General features: G+C 56.7%; 8 protein-coding genes across 8 annotated transcripts, besides 10 other annotated features; all 8 read left to right on the forward strand.

Annotated features, from left to right (window-relative positions):
• Positions 1-51: 51 nt before the first annotated feature.
• Positions 52-83: a microsatellite.
• A 1-nt stretch (position 84) lies between these two features.
• Positions 85-110: a microsatellite.
• Positions 111-545: 435 nt separating this feature from the next.
• Tco025E_06758 (putative methyltransferase, putative,mRNA cap methyltransferase-like protein) lies at positions 546-3,638 on the forward strand (the record flags this gene model as incomplete). The annotated part of the gene is made up of 1 exon (XM_029373630.1): positions 546-3,638. The coding sequence occupies one exon, from the start codon at positions 546-548 to the stop codon at positions 3,636-3,638; it is 3,093 nt and encodes a 1,030-aa protein (XP_029226248.1).
• A 106-nt stretch (positions 3,639-3,744) lies between these two features.
• Positions 3,745-3,761: a microsatellite.
• A 295-nt stretch (positions 3,762-4,056) lies between these two features.
• Positions 4,057-4,088: a microsatellite.
• Positions 4,089-4,508: 420 nt separating this feature from the next.
• Positions 4,509-4,548: a microsatellite.
• Positions 4,549-4,550: 2 nt separating this feature from the next.
• Positions 4,551-5,519, forward strand: Tco025E_06759 (heat shock protein DnaJ; the record flags this gene model as incomplete). The annotated part of the gene is made up of 1 exon (XM_029373631.1): positions 4,551-5,519. One exon carries the CDS (start codon positions 4,551-4,553, stop codon positions 5,517-5,519), a length of 969 nt encoding a protein of 322 aa, XP_029226249.1.
• Positions 5,520-5,628: 109 nt separating this feature from the next.
• Positions 5,629-5,664: a microsatellite.
• A 32-nt stretch (positions 5,665-5,696) lies between these two features.
• Positions 5,697-5,724: a microsatellite.
• Positions 5,725-5,929: 205 nt separating this feature from the next.
• Positions 5,930-6,742, forward strand: Tco025E_06760 (DNA repair protein; the record flags this gene model as incomplete). Its single annotated transcript, XM_029373632.1, has 1 exon — positions 5,930-6,742. One exon carries the CDS (start codon positions 5,930-5,932, stop codon positions 6,740-6,742), a length of 813 nt encoding a protein of 270 aa, XP_029226250.1.
• A 436-nt stretch (positions 6,743-7,178) lies between these two features.
• Tco025E_06761 (transcription factor-like protein) lies at positions 7,179-9,641 on the forward strand (the record flags this gene model as incomplete). Its single annotated transcript, XM_029373633.1, has 1 exon — positions 7,179-9,641. The coding sequence occupies one exon, from the start codon at positions 7,179-7,181 to the stop codon at positions 9,639-9,641; it is 2,463 nt and encodes an 820-aa protein (XP_029226251.1).
• Positions 9,642-9,884: 243 nt separating this feature from the next.
• Positions 9,885-9,914: a microsatellite.
• A 55-nt stretch (positions 9,915-9,969) lies between these two features.
• Positions 9,970-11,682, forward strand: Tco025E_06762 (uncharacterized protein; the record flags this gene model as incomplete). Its single annotated transcript, XM_029373634.1, has 1 exon — positions 9,970-11,682. The coding sequence occupies one exon, from the start codon at positions 9,970-9,972 to the stop codon at positions 11,680-11,682; it is 1,713 nt and encodes a 570-aa protein (XP_029226252.1).
• Positions 11,683-11,839: 157 nt separating this feature from the next.
• On the forward strand, positions 11,840-12,844 carry Tco025E_06763 (uncharacterized protein; the record flags this gene model as incomplete). The annotated part of the gene is made up of 1 exon (XM_029373635.1): positions 11,840-12,844. The coding sequence occupies one exon, from the start codon at positions 11,840-11,842 to the stop codon at positions 12,842-12,844; it is 1,005 nt and encodes a 334-aa protein (XP_029226253.1).
• Positions 12,845-12,894: 50 nt separating this feature from the next.
• Positions 12,895-12,935: a microsatellite.
• Positions 12,936-12,938: 3 nt separating this feature from the next.
• Positions 12,939-12,971: a microsatellite.
• A 96-nt stretch (positions 12,972-13,067) lies between these two features.
• On the forward strand, positions 13,068-13,379 carry Tco025E_06764 (uncharacterized protein; the record flags this gene model as incomplete). Its single annotated transcript, XM_029373636.1, has 1 exon — positions 13,068-13,379. One exon carries the CDS (start codon positions 13,068-13,070, stop codon positions 13,377-13,379), a length of 312 nt encoding a protein of 103 aa, XP_029226254.1.
• A 655-nt stretch (positions 13,380-14,034) lies between these two features.
• Positions 14,035-14,550, forward strand: Tco025E_06765 (uncharacterized protein; the record flags this gene model as incomplete). The annotated part of the gene is made up of 1 exon (XM_029373637.1): positions 14,035-14,550. The coding sequence occupies one exon, from the start codon at positions 14,035-14,037 to the stop codon at positions 14,548-14,550; it is 516 nt and encodes a 171-aa protein (XP_029226255.1).
• Between the last annotated feature and the right edge of the window lie 346 nt (positions 14,551-14,896).

Genomic DNA, 14,896 nt, shown 5'->3' on the forward strand with positions numbered 1-14,896 from the left:
TTCCCTTTTTTCGTTTTTAACTTTTTAGTTCTTTTTTTCCCCTTTTCCCTACTCTCTCTCTCTCTCTCTCTCCCTCTCTCTCTTTGCGTGCGTGCGTGTGTGTGTGTGTGGGACGTCTTGTGGTGGCTGCTGCGGTGGAGTAGCCGCGTGAGGACGTTTGATTTATAATCGCTGGGGGAAGGGGGAATAAATGCTGACGCCAATGTCCTTCTGCAATGAATTCTGGTTGTTGGCGCGTGCGACTTACGCGTCTTTTGCAACGATACTCAATAAAGAAAACGTTACATTAATTAATTTCAGTTTTGTTTCACTGTTTGTCTGTATTCACTGAAGGAAATCCATTTAGGCCCACACGTGGGCCGTGCGTGGTTCCCGCGCCCTGCACATGCGTGGCGGAAGTCACCCACGTGCGCACAGGCAGACACATCAAGGCGCAGATGTTGGTTTTGGGCGCCTCGCTGCTGTTTCTCCCGTTACGTTTCTCTTGTTTTTGTTTTGTGTGTGTTTCCTTATTCTCTCTCAAATAGTTTCTGTGCGACGAAAGAATGAACTCCTTGGGCTCCCTCGCGCAGCTACATGCCGAGGCCGAAAACGTCTTTGGTCAGCGCCTGCTGCTCCCCGTTGATGAACAGTTCGTGCATTCGTTGCACTGTCCTTCATCGACGGCGGCCCAGTGCGCAGGCAACTCTGTTTTTTCTGGCCTTTACAACGGCCTGCTTCAACGCACTCGCTGTCGTGACTCTGGCGCGTCCCCTGGCATCCCGCGGCTCCTGTTTTCTTACGTCGCGGAGGCGGTTGCCGCTAGCCGCAACGGAGAGTTTATGGGGCCGCTTTGCTCGCCGCTGCGCAAGTCCCACGCGGCGATGCTGCGCTCAAATGAGTACTTCTTGACAGAGAAGAGCGATGGCACGCGTGCAATTTTGGTGTCGTTATGTGTGCAAGCGTTTCCGTGCTGGGTGCTCCGGGGCGCTGATGGCTGCTCCCGCAGCTCCTTGCGCCTGGACGACGTGGCTGCGTTGGAAGACATGCGGCAACAGTTCTGCCGGGGCGCCACGCCACTGAGCGGTGGTCGGCCACTACAGCTCTCACCCGGTGCGTTTTCCGTGGAGGGTGAAAGAACAATCTCACCGGATGGTGAAGTGGAAACATTTACCTTAAAACCGTGCCCGGCACCGCCTTCGGCAGCGGCCTGCGGGACGAATAGCGTCACGGCGGAACGCAAGTGGGGTGCACGACATATGGCGTACTGCTTCGATCGTTCGATGGAGCAGGCGTACCTTCTACTGGAGGAGTACGCGGTCCCGTCGCTTTCCGCGTTTGCCGTGGATGGAGAAATGATGATTGCCGTGACCGACGTGGGAGAGAACGGGACGAGGCCCATTTTTGGCTGTTTTGACGTCTTCCGATACACTCAAGCGAAGGATGCCGTGGACAGGGACGCCCTTCTGACGCGCTGGCCCATGTCTAAACGATACGAGGCGTTGCGGGAGCTGATTATTGCGCCCATGCATGCCTCAGAAAATGCACGTAGCCCAGCGCCTTTCTTACATTTCTTCGCGAAGGAAATGTTTCCAATAAATAAATTTGGTGAATGCCTCTCCCGGCTTCGGCGCGCTGCCACGGGTGAAGGCACGGGCGGTGTGGAATACTACTACGACGGGCCCCATGGAATAACTAGGAGCGATGGGTTCATCTTTACCCCGGAAAAGTTTGACCTTGTCCAAGGTGCGAGCAAGGAGCAGCTCAAGTGGAAGTGGCCGTCCTTGCTCTCCGTGGATTGGAGCATTACCGCTATTGCGGGTCGCACAGATGAATACGTGGTGGATCTATTTTTTCGCAAGAGACGCTTTGGACATCGTCCTGACAGTGTCGGTCGCTCCCGTCTTTCATCTGCGATGTTTCTGCTGAACCCTTTTTCGCTCAGGATACCGACAGAAAGGTCGGTCGTCGCGGAGTGTGTGTTTGACCGCCAGGAGAAGTGCTGGTCCATTGAGCGTCTGCGCACCGATAAGGCCGAGCCAAACTCCGTCGTTACGGTCATTTCGGTGCTGGAGAGTCTTGTGGAGGACGTCACGCTTGAGGTGTTGATTGACATGCTCGGCGTAGCGGACCCTCTCTTGGCCAGCGAGGTGCAGTCACTGCAGGGAGACGCGGACGCGGACGCTGGGGCGGAGGAGACAGCCGCCTGGACCTCGGAAGCCTCCGTTGAGCACAGAACGTGTCAGTTAACGCTGCGAGCCACACAATTGCAGACGCCAGGCGAACATGAGCTCCATCTTTACTGGGCAGTTCGGATTTCCTCCGAAAAGCAGCATATTCCCTGCATTCATTGTAAGGTGAGCGAGTGTGCAGGGTTGGGGTTTGCCTGTCCGGTGGAGGACAAGACCTCAAGGCTGACCGAAAACTTGTACATTGCGTTGGCGAACGCAGGCGGAAGTTGTGCCTGGTCGGATTTTACAGTTGACGCCGTATTTGACGGAGATGCGGGACGGTGGAATATCGTCTCTCTGCATCCGACTGGAGAAAATCGAAAGTCAACCTCTGTAGGTGTCATTGAGCATCTGCAGTGCCTTCTTGTGCATGGACGCGAAACGGCCCGGGCGGTCATGGCATTTGCGGACGAGCAACAAACATACGGCGCAACGAATGCGCCGACGATGGGGCTGCTGGAGAAGACAAACAATCATTACGCCTGCAAGACAAGGGAGTTGTCCACTGGAAAGGATCGGAGTGCGTTGAGATTGTTTAATAATTGGGTAAAGAACATACTAATTAGCAACGCCGTCGCCTACCTGCAGATGCAGCGTGGTCGCGACGCCAAGGGGGATGGTCTGGCTGTGGCAGACTTATGTTCGGGTCGTGGGGGTGACCTTTTCAAGTGGAGGGCGCACAAGCCGCGGTACCTCTTTATGGTGGACTCCTGTCTGGAGGCCGTTGCGGAGTCCGCGGCACGGTACTCCGTTTCGAAGGGCCTGAGTGTGAAGGTTGCACCGCAGGAGAAAAGCAACCCCGGCGCCTTTGCGTACTTCACCGTCTGTGACGTGTTTGACGAAACGGGGTCCTTAGCGGCCAAATTTGAGAACTTCTTCAATGCATATTTGAAGGAGCGGCGGTTTGACATCGTTTCCTGCCAGTTTTCGCTTCACTACGGCTGCAGCACGGAGGAGCGAATGAATTGTTTTCTCCGCGCCGTTTCCGCCGCGCTGCGTCCGGGCGGCGTGTTCATTGGAACGACGGTGAGCGACGTCGAGTTGCGTCGTCGCCTGGCCGAGCACGGGCCCGTCTTTGGCAACAGCGTCTACACCGTGCGGTTTCCCGCTGAGGCGTCTCCGGGGCAATCCTTCGGCGTACAGTACTCCGTTTCCGTGGAGTCGAGCGTGAGTGAGCTTCCGGAGTACCTGGTGCCGTGGGAGCGCCTGGTCGCGCTGTGCGGGCCGCTTGGTCTTCAACTGGTGGAGTCGCTGGGGTTCATGGCGTACAGGGAGCTGCACTACAACACACCCAAGGGGCAGGAGCTGCGGGACGTTGCAGTGGGAGGCGGGAAGCGAGATTCCGACGGCCATGCCTCGCTGCCGCTTTCTTCAGAAGAAATGGAGGCCGCCTCGCTGTTTCGAACGTTCTTCTTCGTTAAAAGCTGATCACCGGCAAAGCATGCTTCATGGCCAGTTTGAATGAGGTGTAACATCGTCCATAATCCACTAAAGGAAGGGGGGGAAAAGGAATTATTATTATTGTGGACGTGTGTATATATATATATATATGTGCGGCAGTGGGGACGGGACACTTCTTTATCAGAGCCTTGTGGATAGGCAACTGCGACCAAGTTACGGCCAAACGCAGCGAAGAAGAAAGAAAAAAAAGAAAAAATCGAAGTGATGGCGTGGCTTGCATAAACCGTGACCCCGGTTCTCGACCTGTAACTTAAGTTGGTTTTCAATGCTGCCGTGTTTGAAGGACAAGCGCGAGTGCCGTTCTGTGCTTCTGCCTTCCTTCCCGCTCTTACCCTCCACGCGGAGAGAGGGAGTCGGGCGGTTGCGGGGATCCACGCGCTAAGCAACAAAAACGCACACACACGCACACACGCACACGGTTCCGCTTATTGGCTTTTCACAGAGAGCCCCGTTATCACGGAACGCCGCTAGGCCTCAACTGTTTACCGCTTTCTGGGTTGCAACTAAACACCGTCTTAATTGGAGTGTTGGGCGCAGCACAGGCCATACTGTTTGGCTTCCATTCTGTTTCCTGCCGCGTGTGGGCAGAGGCGAGACAGGGCCTCGTCCGAGGCGCGTAATTCAGCAATTTCTTCCAATTTAAGTTTCTTTTTTTTTTTTCCGTTTGTGAAGGCTAGTTTTTCATCCCCTGTGCACGTGAGTGCCTCCGATTAAAGGCAATAGGCTTCCGACAGGAAAAAAAATAAAGTAAGTATTAAGAAAGAAAGAGAAAGAAAAAATAGAATTTAACACAAGAACATACGGCACATAGGGGCAGAAGGAAAACAATACAACACCAAAAAGAAAAAGAAAAACGAAACAGAAACAGAAAAAGCAAGGATGTTTTTCTTTCCGGATGAAATGAATGGCATGCTCAACGACTTTGTGAGTGGAATGCCTGGCGGCTTCCCCTTTGCGGGTGGGCGTCGTAGAAAACAAAGGGTTTCCTATTCACTGCCTGTGACGTTAAGCGACCTGTACAATGGCAAATCGCTTTCACTTCCACATACCCGCACCGTTGCATGCGTCGTTTGTGAAGGGCGCGGCACGAATAGGAAGAAGAACAGTGTCTGTCGGGTTTGCGAGGGTGGGGGGTCTCGCCCCATTGTGCGCCAAATGGGCATGATGATGCAACAAATGTCTGTCCCCTGCGACGCATGTGGAGGGTCCGGCCTCAAGGTGGATCCCAGGGACGTCTGTCGTGGGTGTCACGGAAGAAGAACGACGGAGGTGGAATCCACGTTAACTGTGAGCGTGGAGCGTGGAATGCACCATCAGGAGGAGATTGCCTTCCCTGGTGAGGGGAGCTTCGACCCGAACACTGGAGAGACTGGCGACATTGTGATTGTGTTGGAACAGGTGAAGGATGAGACGTTTGTGCGTGATGAGGACGACCTTCAGCTAACCCATACGATTACGGTGGCAGAGTCGCTCTGCGGTTTTCAGTTTATCATCAGGCACCTCGACGGTAGAGATCTCATAGTGCGACGGGAGCGGGGGGAAATAACACGCCCTGGGGAGGTAAAAGTTGTGCTTGGGGAAGGCATGCCACGGCGACAGCGTCCGGGCCAGTACGGCGACCTAGTAATTAAATTCAACGTCGCGTTTCCAGAGAGGCTGGAGCAGTCGCAGGTGGACGCCCTGCGGAAAGCGCTTCCACCTCCTAAAAGCGTGGATCTGCAACAATACGACGACGCGGAGGAGTGTTATGTGTCGAGGGAGGACCTGGATCACGTCCGCAGGGAGTTGGAAGAAGACGCGAGGGAGGAGGATGAGGAGGGCCCAAGTGTGGGTTGTGCGGCGCAGTAGCCCCCTCGCGGTTCGTTTGTTGTTGTTGCCTTCTCTGCTCTCATCCCTCCTACACCCTCGTACTGATGAAGCGTCACTTTCACCCATTCGCCGTTAAAAATGTTCTGGTTTATATGTTATTTTTCTTGTTATTACTATTATTATTTGTGTCTGTTAACTATGCGAATGCAGGCAAACCACAGAGCAACACACACGCACACACACAGGTATGTGGGCAATGCCTCGTTCTGCATGAGGCGGGGGAAATGTGTGCAGTTTCCTCTAGTTTTGTCCTTCCGTGGCCGTACCCGGGCCAATGAACATTGGACCTGCAAGCAACGTTTGATCAGTGTCTTTTTGTTTCTGTTTTATTTTGTATTTTTGGTTCTTCTTGTTTTTTTTTGCTGGTACGTTTGGTGAAGGCACAAAAAATGCCGCCGCCGCCGCCGCGCGGCACAGTGATGGTGTCGGCGACGTGCAACGCAGGGAACATCACCCGCCTCATGCAGCGGCACCGGTACGCCGTGGAGGAGATGGACAGTGACGCTTACGAATTTGTTTGCGGAAGAACGTGCGTGTTGTACCTTGATGACTTGAACCATTTGTGTGACATGTCCTACCGGGGCGCGGTGTCACGGAGAATCTCATCCGCCAAGGCCCAAGTTGCCTCGTCTGGTCGTCGCGTTCTTCTGTTGCTGCTGGTGGGGGCGACAGATCCGCGCCCAGATGTGTTGGTTTGGCTCAACCTCCACTGCAGCGTGGAGCAGCGCTGTGCCGTGATGCTGTGCTGGAACGAAGAGGAGTGCGCAAGCTACTTGGAGGGTCTGACAGACGGCTCTGTGGCCTCCGTAGACTACCGCACGAACAGCAAGAAGGAGAGCGCACCCATCCCGGTACTCATTGAAGCCTTTACTCAAACCCCCCAGCTAATGACGCGCAACGACGTCGTCCGTGCAGCGCATCGCTACGGCTCCGTCGCCGAGCTTCTCACCGCGTCTGCCGAGGATTTGGCCTCCCTCCCCGGCTTTGGCCCAAAAAGAGCCGGAAGACTCCACACCGTCCTCCACGCGGGCTTTCATGCTTCTCGGCGCCTTGTCTCGGAGGTGTTGCCAGAAAGTCATGAGCCGCACCCTGTGCAGGAGTCGGAGACGGCGCCTGAGCGAAGCTCGGCGAGGGAAAAGATGTTGAAGGCCCTAAATGAACTGCAATGCCGCGAACTGGAGGATGACTCGCAGAATGATTGAAACTACTGCAACAGGGGGGTGGGGGGAAGCGCAGGGAGTTACGGAATTCCCCGCCAGTATTTGCACACCCACCCATCCCGAGAAAAAAAAAACGATTTTTTCCTTTATTTTTCATTGTATGTGTTATTGATGGAGTTGCTTGTTCTGGATGCGGCAACATGTCTGAATTTTTATTCGTTTCCTTCTTGTCTTCTGCTTTTAACCCTCCTGTGTGTGGGGGGATTGCCTCCATGCGACACGTAGAACGCGCTGGTGCAGCTATTGAGGGCTGTTTTCTATTCGGCCCCAAGGACGACGCAGTGGCTGGGAACGGCCAGGGCTGGGCGACTAAAAGAACAAGAGGGGAAGTGGGAGGGAGGGAAGGCAACGCCCGCGTTTCGGCTTTGCTGCTCATTCCTACACCTATTTCTGGTTCTTATTTTTGTTTGTTTCAGCAATGCTGGTGCGCTCGGAGGAAGTGGACGGGCTCGAGGAGAATGATTCCGGGGTGTTGCCCGAGCGAAGTAAGGAGATCATTCAGCAGCTGCGTCAACTGCGCTATGAATGTGTCAGCTGTTTGTGCAACATCCGCCACGACGTGGCTGTCTGGTCCTGCAGTGAATGCTTCCGTATTTTTCACCTGTACTGTATAAAAAAGTGGGCAAAACAGACCGAGAGTGGGGTTGGCTCCTCGTTTCGATGCCCACAGTGTCAGGTGACGCAGGAGTCCGTATCGAAGTATCTTTGCTTCTGTGGAAAGATGCGGGACCCACCGTACGATCCGCACATTACGCCACACAGCTGCGGTCAGAAGTGTGAGAAGCGGAGGCCATTTTGCGATCACCCGTGCCCGGTGCAGTGTCATCCGGGACCATGCCCTGAGTGTCCCTTTTTTGCTGGCCCAAAGCCGTGTCACTGTGGGGCGACCACGTATACGTGGCGCTGCGGTCATCCAGACCCACAGAAATCCTGCGACAACGTCTGCTCAAAGAGACTGAATTGCTCCATACACACATGCAAGCGTAAATGTCATGCTGGAGCTTGTCACCCATGTACTGAAAAGGTTTTAGTCACCTGTCACTGTCAGTTGGAAACACGCGAACTCCCTTGCGGTTCCTCATCTTTTTCATGTGGGAGGGTTTGCGGTAAAAAATTGCGGTGTGGTGTTCATGAGTGTGATCTATTGTGCCATTCTGGTGCTTGCCCCCCATGTGATAGGGATCCTTCTATTATCTTGACCTGCCCCTGCGGGTCCACCCCGTTAACTGTTACGCGAACACGCTGTAGTGACCCTATTCCCACCTGTGGAAAGGTGTGCGGACGTGTATTAGACTGCCAACGTCACACTTGTCAGGCGTTGTGTCATGAAGGGGCATGTGAGCCGTGTCGGCAGCGTGCCCTGACTAAATGTGTCTGCGGCGCCACACAAAAGTTAGTGAATTGTGCAGAACAAGAAGGATTTCGTTGCAATATCGTCTGTAAGGCAAAGTTATCATGTGGGAAACACACATGTCGTGCTACCTGTTGCCCAGCTCGGAAGCAACACAATAGTGTTGTGCATCAGTGTAACCAGGTATGCAACAAGAAACTTCCTTGCGGTCATCTCTGCCTGGAAGCTTGTCATCGTGGGATGTGTCCTCCTTGTGTTCATGTGCTGCCGGAGCGCCTGGTGTGTCGCTGCGGCGCTGAGGTTTTGATGCCGCCACAGCCGTGTGGGACCCCTCCACCAACTTGCACGCGGCCCTGTACGCTACCACTCCCTTGCAACCACCCACCCGTAAGACACAACTGCCACTACGGTGAATGCCCTCCATGTATGTTTCCTGTGGCGAAACCATGTGCTGGTGGGCATACAGTGGTGAAGGATGCTCCTTGCAGTGCCGCTGTTGTTTGCTGCGGTTCTAAATGTGGGAAAGTGTTGGCTTGCGGCCATGCGTGCCCTCGCGTTTGCCATCCTGGTTTGTGTGTAGATGAGCAACACCCTTGTCTGCAGCCCTGTGGAAGGCTGTATGCCGAGTGTGGGCATGCCTGTAAGGCAAAGTGCCACTCCGTGAAGACGTGTCCGCCGTGTACCGAGACTGTGGAATGCCGTTGCCAGTGTGGCCGGCAAACGCAGCATGTTCCGTGCAAGAAATTCCTTCGGTACGCGCGTGCGCACGCCGGCGAAGGCATGACTATAAACTGCAACGCGGATTGTCTTTTTCGCCAGCGACTTGATATACTGGCTAGCCGATTTAAACCGTCCGTGCCGTCGTCTCCAGCACCCGTGAAGTATTCTTTGTTTTTGTGGGAATTTGGAGTCAAAAATCTCACGTGGGTTTGCACAATTGAGGAGGAATTGGAGCGTTTTGCGTCAAGTCGTGTCCCATTGCTGTCGTTGAAACCGATGCCGGCGGAAAAACGCGCGGTCGTTCACTCTCTTTGTCACTATTACCATATTCATTCCGAGTCCGTGGATGCGGAGCCCCAGCGTTCCTGTCTGCTTACAAGGACGGCGAAAACTGCCCCTCCTGCCCCGTTGCTCAGCGCGGCCCTCGCTGATCCCGAGGGGAACAACCCATTCGCGTTTATCCAACAGATCCGCGAGGCTGGGGAGGAAGAGGTGCGGGGGCGCGTCGTCCTCATCGATGGGGAGAACGTGAATGCCGTTGGTGTCTCACGCATTTTGCATGAATTTGCTGGTGAATTTGTCTGCGGGGCAGAGGAGACAACCGCGGACGGGAAGAGGCGAATGTGGGTGTACTTTACACATCCATCACGGCAGCAGCAGGCGTACCGTCACCTGCGTTTCCTCAGGCCCCCGTTTGAGGTGTCCCTGCCGCCCCGCTCAGGCGAACAGGGCCTGGCGCCTGCCCACTCCTCCGGCTCCACGTCGTGGGCAAAGTTGGTTTGCTCCAAAGCGCGTGGCGGTTCCGAATAGGTATTAACATTTATTTAAAAAAGAAGCGGGGGAGGGGAAGGAAGGGAGAGTTGGAGGAAAGCGAAGGTTCGTGGGACGAGGCTCGAGAAAAACACCACTAACGAGGAGTAATGGTGTGATAAAATTTTGCCTGGAGAGGCTTCCGTGGCGTGCGCCCTTTGATTATCTGTATGACGCGTAAAATCCCTATTTTGCCTCACGTGCCTCTTCACCCTTTTCCGATCCTTCTCTCTCTCCTTCTGCGTGCGTGTGCGTGTGCGTGTGTGTGTGCGTTGCCCGCTTGCCCGCCTCAGTGACGGGGACGGGGAGTGGGAGGTAGGCAGCAGCCATGAACGCCTTGACAAGCAGCGACGATGCGGTGCGGAGCGCGATGCCGACCGATGCTGCGCGGGACGGGCGGGGGGGCGGGTGGCGGCCGCCGCCGAGTCCGTGGGGGGCGGACCTCCGCGTTGCGGGGAAAGGCACGAGTAGTGGAGGTGGTGACGCAGACGGGGGCAGGCGGACGCATGCGGGGCCCTCGCCACAAGGAGCAGGACCCACAGCCCCCGCCATTGCGGACTCGGAAGAGATGCCGGCGATGCCGGAGGTGAAGTTTTCTTCCTCGCCGCTGCGGGTGCGGTCCCCGCGTAGTCCTCCGTCCCTGAGGGGCGCCCCCTGCCCAACGCGCGAGGGCGCCGCGGACTCCGCGCAAGCAGGCGACGATGCGCCCGCCTGGGACGCCTTCTTGGAGCTGAAGGCGCGAACGGAAGAGTCCGTGTCTCGCATGACATCCTTTTACGATCAGGTGGTGAGGCTGCAACTCACACACGAGCAGGAGGCGGCGGCGTACCGCGATGCTGCGGAGACCATGATGCACCAGCAACGCAAGGCCCTAGACGCTCTTTCGTCGGAATGCAAGGACGCTCAATCCGCGAGAGAAAGTTTACAAACGCTTCTGGCGAAGAAGTCCCAACAACTCATGGAGTTCGAGAACGCAAACTACAGCCTTGGCGTGCGGCTGCGGGAGGCGGAGCAGCGCGTTGCCCACGTGAACGACCGCGCGACCGTCGCGGAGGCGGGGCGAAAGATTGCAGAGGTGCGGGCGAAGGAGCTTGAGATGTCGCTGGAACACACCACTGGGCTGGTGAAGGCGCTTCGCCAGCGGCTGGGCGAGTTCGCTCGGGACAGGGAGGCCGCCCTGCAGGCGCAGTACAAAGTGTTTGAGGAGAATCGAAGGGACGTCATCCACCACTACGACGCGCGGGAGCGGGCAATGGTGCGGGAGTTTAACGACACAGTGGAGAGTATTCAACGCACGATGCTTCAAAAAATGAAGGAGCGCGAGGAGCATCTGTCAAGGTACTGGCAGGACGCGCTGCAAGTTCAGCGCCAGCAACAGCAGGAATTTCTGAGGCAGGCGACGCTGATGCAGGAACGGGGGGAGAAAGACTACCAGGCAAACATCGCTCGCGTGGAGCAGGACAAGGAGCGCTGGTATGATCAGTATCGAAGTGAAATGAATCTTTTGGAGCAGCGGCACAAGGAACGAGAGCAGCATGTCCTGGCGGACATTGCGCGAAGAGAGAGAGAGCTTGGGGAGCGAGAGCAGAGGATGCGACTGCAACGCGCCCAGGAGGAACAGGAGTCCAAGGTGGCACTGGCCGCAAAGGAGGCGGAGCTGAAGGCCTATTATCAAAAAATCACGGAGGACATGCGTGCTTCGTTTGACAGGGAGCGAGCGAAGTTAACCGCATCCTTTCGTGAGCAGGTGCAGGAACTGTCGCAACTGCACATGAATAACGAGAGGGAACTGGAGCGGATGCACCGGGACAAGGAGCGAGAGATGGCGCAGCGGTATCGCGTGGCGGGCTACGAGGTGGATGATCGCAGAGGGGAAGTCAACCTCCGTGGAACGTCCCTGCAGGCGCAATCGGCGCTTTTGTCGAGGTTTGACGCGATTGAGGCGCGTCAGCGTGAACGTGCCGAGAAGGTGCGAGCCGCCTTTCACGCCCCCGCCTCTCTCCATACTTCGCCCCCGCCTCCTGAGGAGGAGAAGGAGTGACTTACTTGGAGCCCCTCTTCTGTGGCGCAGCTTCTCCCTCCCCCGAGTTTTCTCTCCGCCTTTGCGCTGCTCTTCCCTCTCCACCTCCCTTTCTGAGGGGGGCGGTGCTCTCATTGCGAAACCGCACGCACAAAGAGAAAACGAAAAAAAAAAACCAATGCTCTTCTCCGGTGCGTGTGCGTGTGCGCGTGCGCGTGAACGGGGGCTGCTGGAGGGTTGTGGCTCTTTTGTGGTCGTTCTACTCTTCGTTTCCTCTCCACGGCTCTTTCTTCTTGTGGGCTCCAGCGTCTTCGGCGCCGGATGTGGCGCCATCTCCTCCAAAGCCTGGGGGCGGCGGCGCACCCCGCGTTGCGGCGACGCGTGGCGCCCGCCAAACAGGTTCACGGAATTTTCTGTGATGCGAACTCCGGCGGCTTGGACGAGGGCGAATTGTTGTGTTTCGTCCCCTTTTTTTCACTGCATTGCGGCGAACGTGGCGGCCGCGTCGCCGTGGGGCCCGGCGCTGATGGCCAAAGTCTCCTCCTACACGGTCTCGGGCGACGGCGTTCGGGTGGAATACCCAAAGGAAAGTGCCGTTACCACCGTGTTTTGCGCCCTCGTCTTGTGCCTTGAGGGGTGCCCGCTGAACAGCTACCTGCGATGGATTGCGCTCGAGCAAGAGGCCGACGCTGACGTGCGACGCAAACTTGGCGGCCCCGCGTACGCCAGGCTTCAAGCCATCAAGGACCTCAACGAGTCGATTATAGCCGCTCTTTGCGAGGATGCGTCAAGCGCGGGTTGGAACTTGCCCCCTGACGCCATGCGCCGCGCGCACGCCATCTGCAGCAGTCGTTGCGTGGATGTGCCTCGCTCGCGCGACGTTTTTGGCGGCCCCGCGCTGGTGCCGTTCGTCGACCTCATCAACCACGACGAGGAGGAACCGAATGTGGCGGTCTACGTGGACACGATCGACGCCCTCCGGCCGCTGCTGCGGCGGTCCAAGCGCCTTCCCGAGGCGTTTGCGGACGGCGTCGGTGACGGCCATTGCCCCTTTTACGTCCTCGCACGGGCCGCGAAGGAGGTCGCCGCGGGCGAGGAGCTGCACTACCGTTACCTTGACCCCAGCGACGCGCTGGCGAGGGATCCGTTGTTTTGGGCCTCCCGGTTTCACTTCTGCCCGTAAAGGCGTTAGCTTCCCCTTTTTTCTGTGTGTGCCTCGTTTCCGCCCCTCTTCGCCGCCTGCTGCTGCCTCGGCCTCTGCCGCCGCCTCCCCCCACCTCTCTCTCTCTCTCTCTCTCTCTCTCTCTCTCCCTCGATGTGCATCTGTCCTTCTTCGCCCCGCGCTCTAACCGCATTCCGCTTCCCCCGCTCCCTTCAGCGTATTTTCGCCGCCGCCGGCTGGAAAGATGTCCGCGGGTGGGGGGAGCCGAAAGATGGCGGATAATGCGCGCGCCATCGCTTACTTTTGGGACGCCCTGCTTCACGCCGTGGCGCCCGCGCCAAACGCGGCGAAGCAGCGAAGGCGACGGGCACGAAAGTCCGTTTTTTGCTGCTCCAATTCCAACGACCGTCCGGCGAAGTTTTGGTTTTGTCGCCCGCCGCAACCGCCGCGGAAGCCGCCGGCGTTGGCGGTGCAGCAGCAAAAAAGGAAAAGGGTGCACTTCTCCGACGACGTTGAGGTGATTCTCATCGACCGACGGAATCAATCCATCCTCTGAGGCCCTGTGCAGAGCCATTTTGCCCTCGAAAAACCTATCATGCGCCGCGCTCTTTTGCCTGCGTGTTTCTCCGTTTTGGGGTGGCGGCGGGGCGCTGTTGCGAGTGCAGGAACAAGAGACCCCGCTTCTGACGTCAGTGCGTAACGGCCCCCCGCCACGGCCGCCGCGCCGTGTCCAATAAGCGGAAATGAAGGAGGTGTGCGCTATAGATGACTTGGGGCAAGACCGCGAAGGAGGCTTCTCCTGCACCTGGGATAGATGAAGAGACGCCGACGTGTGATGGTGAGACCCTGCACGCATATAGCTCTAGGTGACCCCCGCCCACGCCCAGCAAAGGCGTACTGGGGTTGTTTTTCCAGGGCTTCCTCACCCAGCATGCGCACTGTGTGTTTCACGCCAACGCAACAACAGCGTAGGCGTCACTGTTTCCAGGCGAAGCCTGGAAAAGGGTCTCTCTCGGAACCGGTACTTGGCAGGAGGGAACTGGCACCAGCGCGGGAGGATCAAAACCGAAGTGTCCTTGAGCCGGATTGTTTTGGCCACAGTGAACACATTTATTACTTGACGGGCGTGTTCTGCATGCTGTGGGAAACGGCAGCGAGGTCGCCCACTGTGGCCGACCAGCGCAAATGGCGTTTCGTACCATCTGGACGTCATGTTCTTATCACTGCAACCGCTAATGACGGTCTCTGTGTGCTCAGTGAATTTATTTCCCCACCCCTTTTTTCTCGCTATTCCTGTTGCTCGACGTGGCACAAGGGCGATATTCCAAATGAGCGATAAAAGGAATAAAGCGCCCCCGGTTAAGATAGTCATAGACCCACCGGATACCCCTGGGAATTTTGTTGGATACAACGTATTGTGTTCATCGCTTGACAATGACCGCCTGATGCAGCCGATCTACGAGGCCGAGTACGACAGTGAGACGCAGGCATGTGTGGATATCCGGAGCGGCGAGCACGCCTCGTATTATGAACACTACGCGCCGCAGGCCAGACGCAAAAAGGGGCTTCATATAGGGCCCGAATCCCCTCTGCCGCGACCGGCACTGGATTTGGATTTACTTGCGCCTCCCAGGGCCACCGGTCTTCCCCTCGCCCCCGTGCCGAGCAGCGTGTTGCAGGACCCGGTAGCCCGGCGGTTGGCCACCGGGGTGTGGCCGCGAAAATGATTACTGGGAGGAAAGTTGTCTTACAGCACAAGAACAAAAACAAAAAAAATTATCAGGGGACGAAGCGAGCAAAAGCAAGAATCATATATATATTTGCTGCCATTCCTTGCGGGGATGGCACCTTGACTCGTAGACCCCGCATTTTTTCCCCCTTTCCTTTTAAAGCTCCATCTTCAGCATGTGCCCTTTAGTGCGATTCATTTACGACGTGTGAGTGCGGCCGGCGGGCTCTCTTGTCCCCACCCCCTCTCCCCTGGTGCGGGTTGACGTGCAGCAACTGACAATACGCCTCTTCCCCGCCGTGGTGCCTCCTTCTGCCCTCTCCCCCTCCCTCTCTACTGAGGTA

The sequence above is a fragment of the Trypanosoma conorhini genome (assembly GCF_003719485.1).
Source record: "Trypanosoma conorhini strain 025E chromosome Unknown Tco_14.4_contig_00475, whole genome shotgun sequence".
In the NCBI taxonomy this organism is placed as follows: domain Eukaryota; phylum Euglenozoa; class Kinetoplastea; order Trypanosomatida; family Trypanosomatidae; genus Trypanosoma; species Trypanosoma conorhini.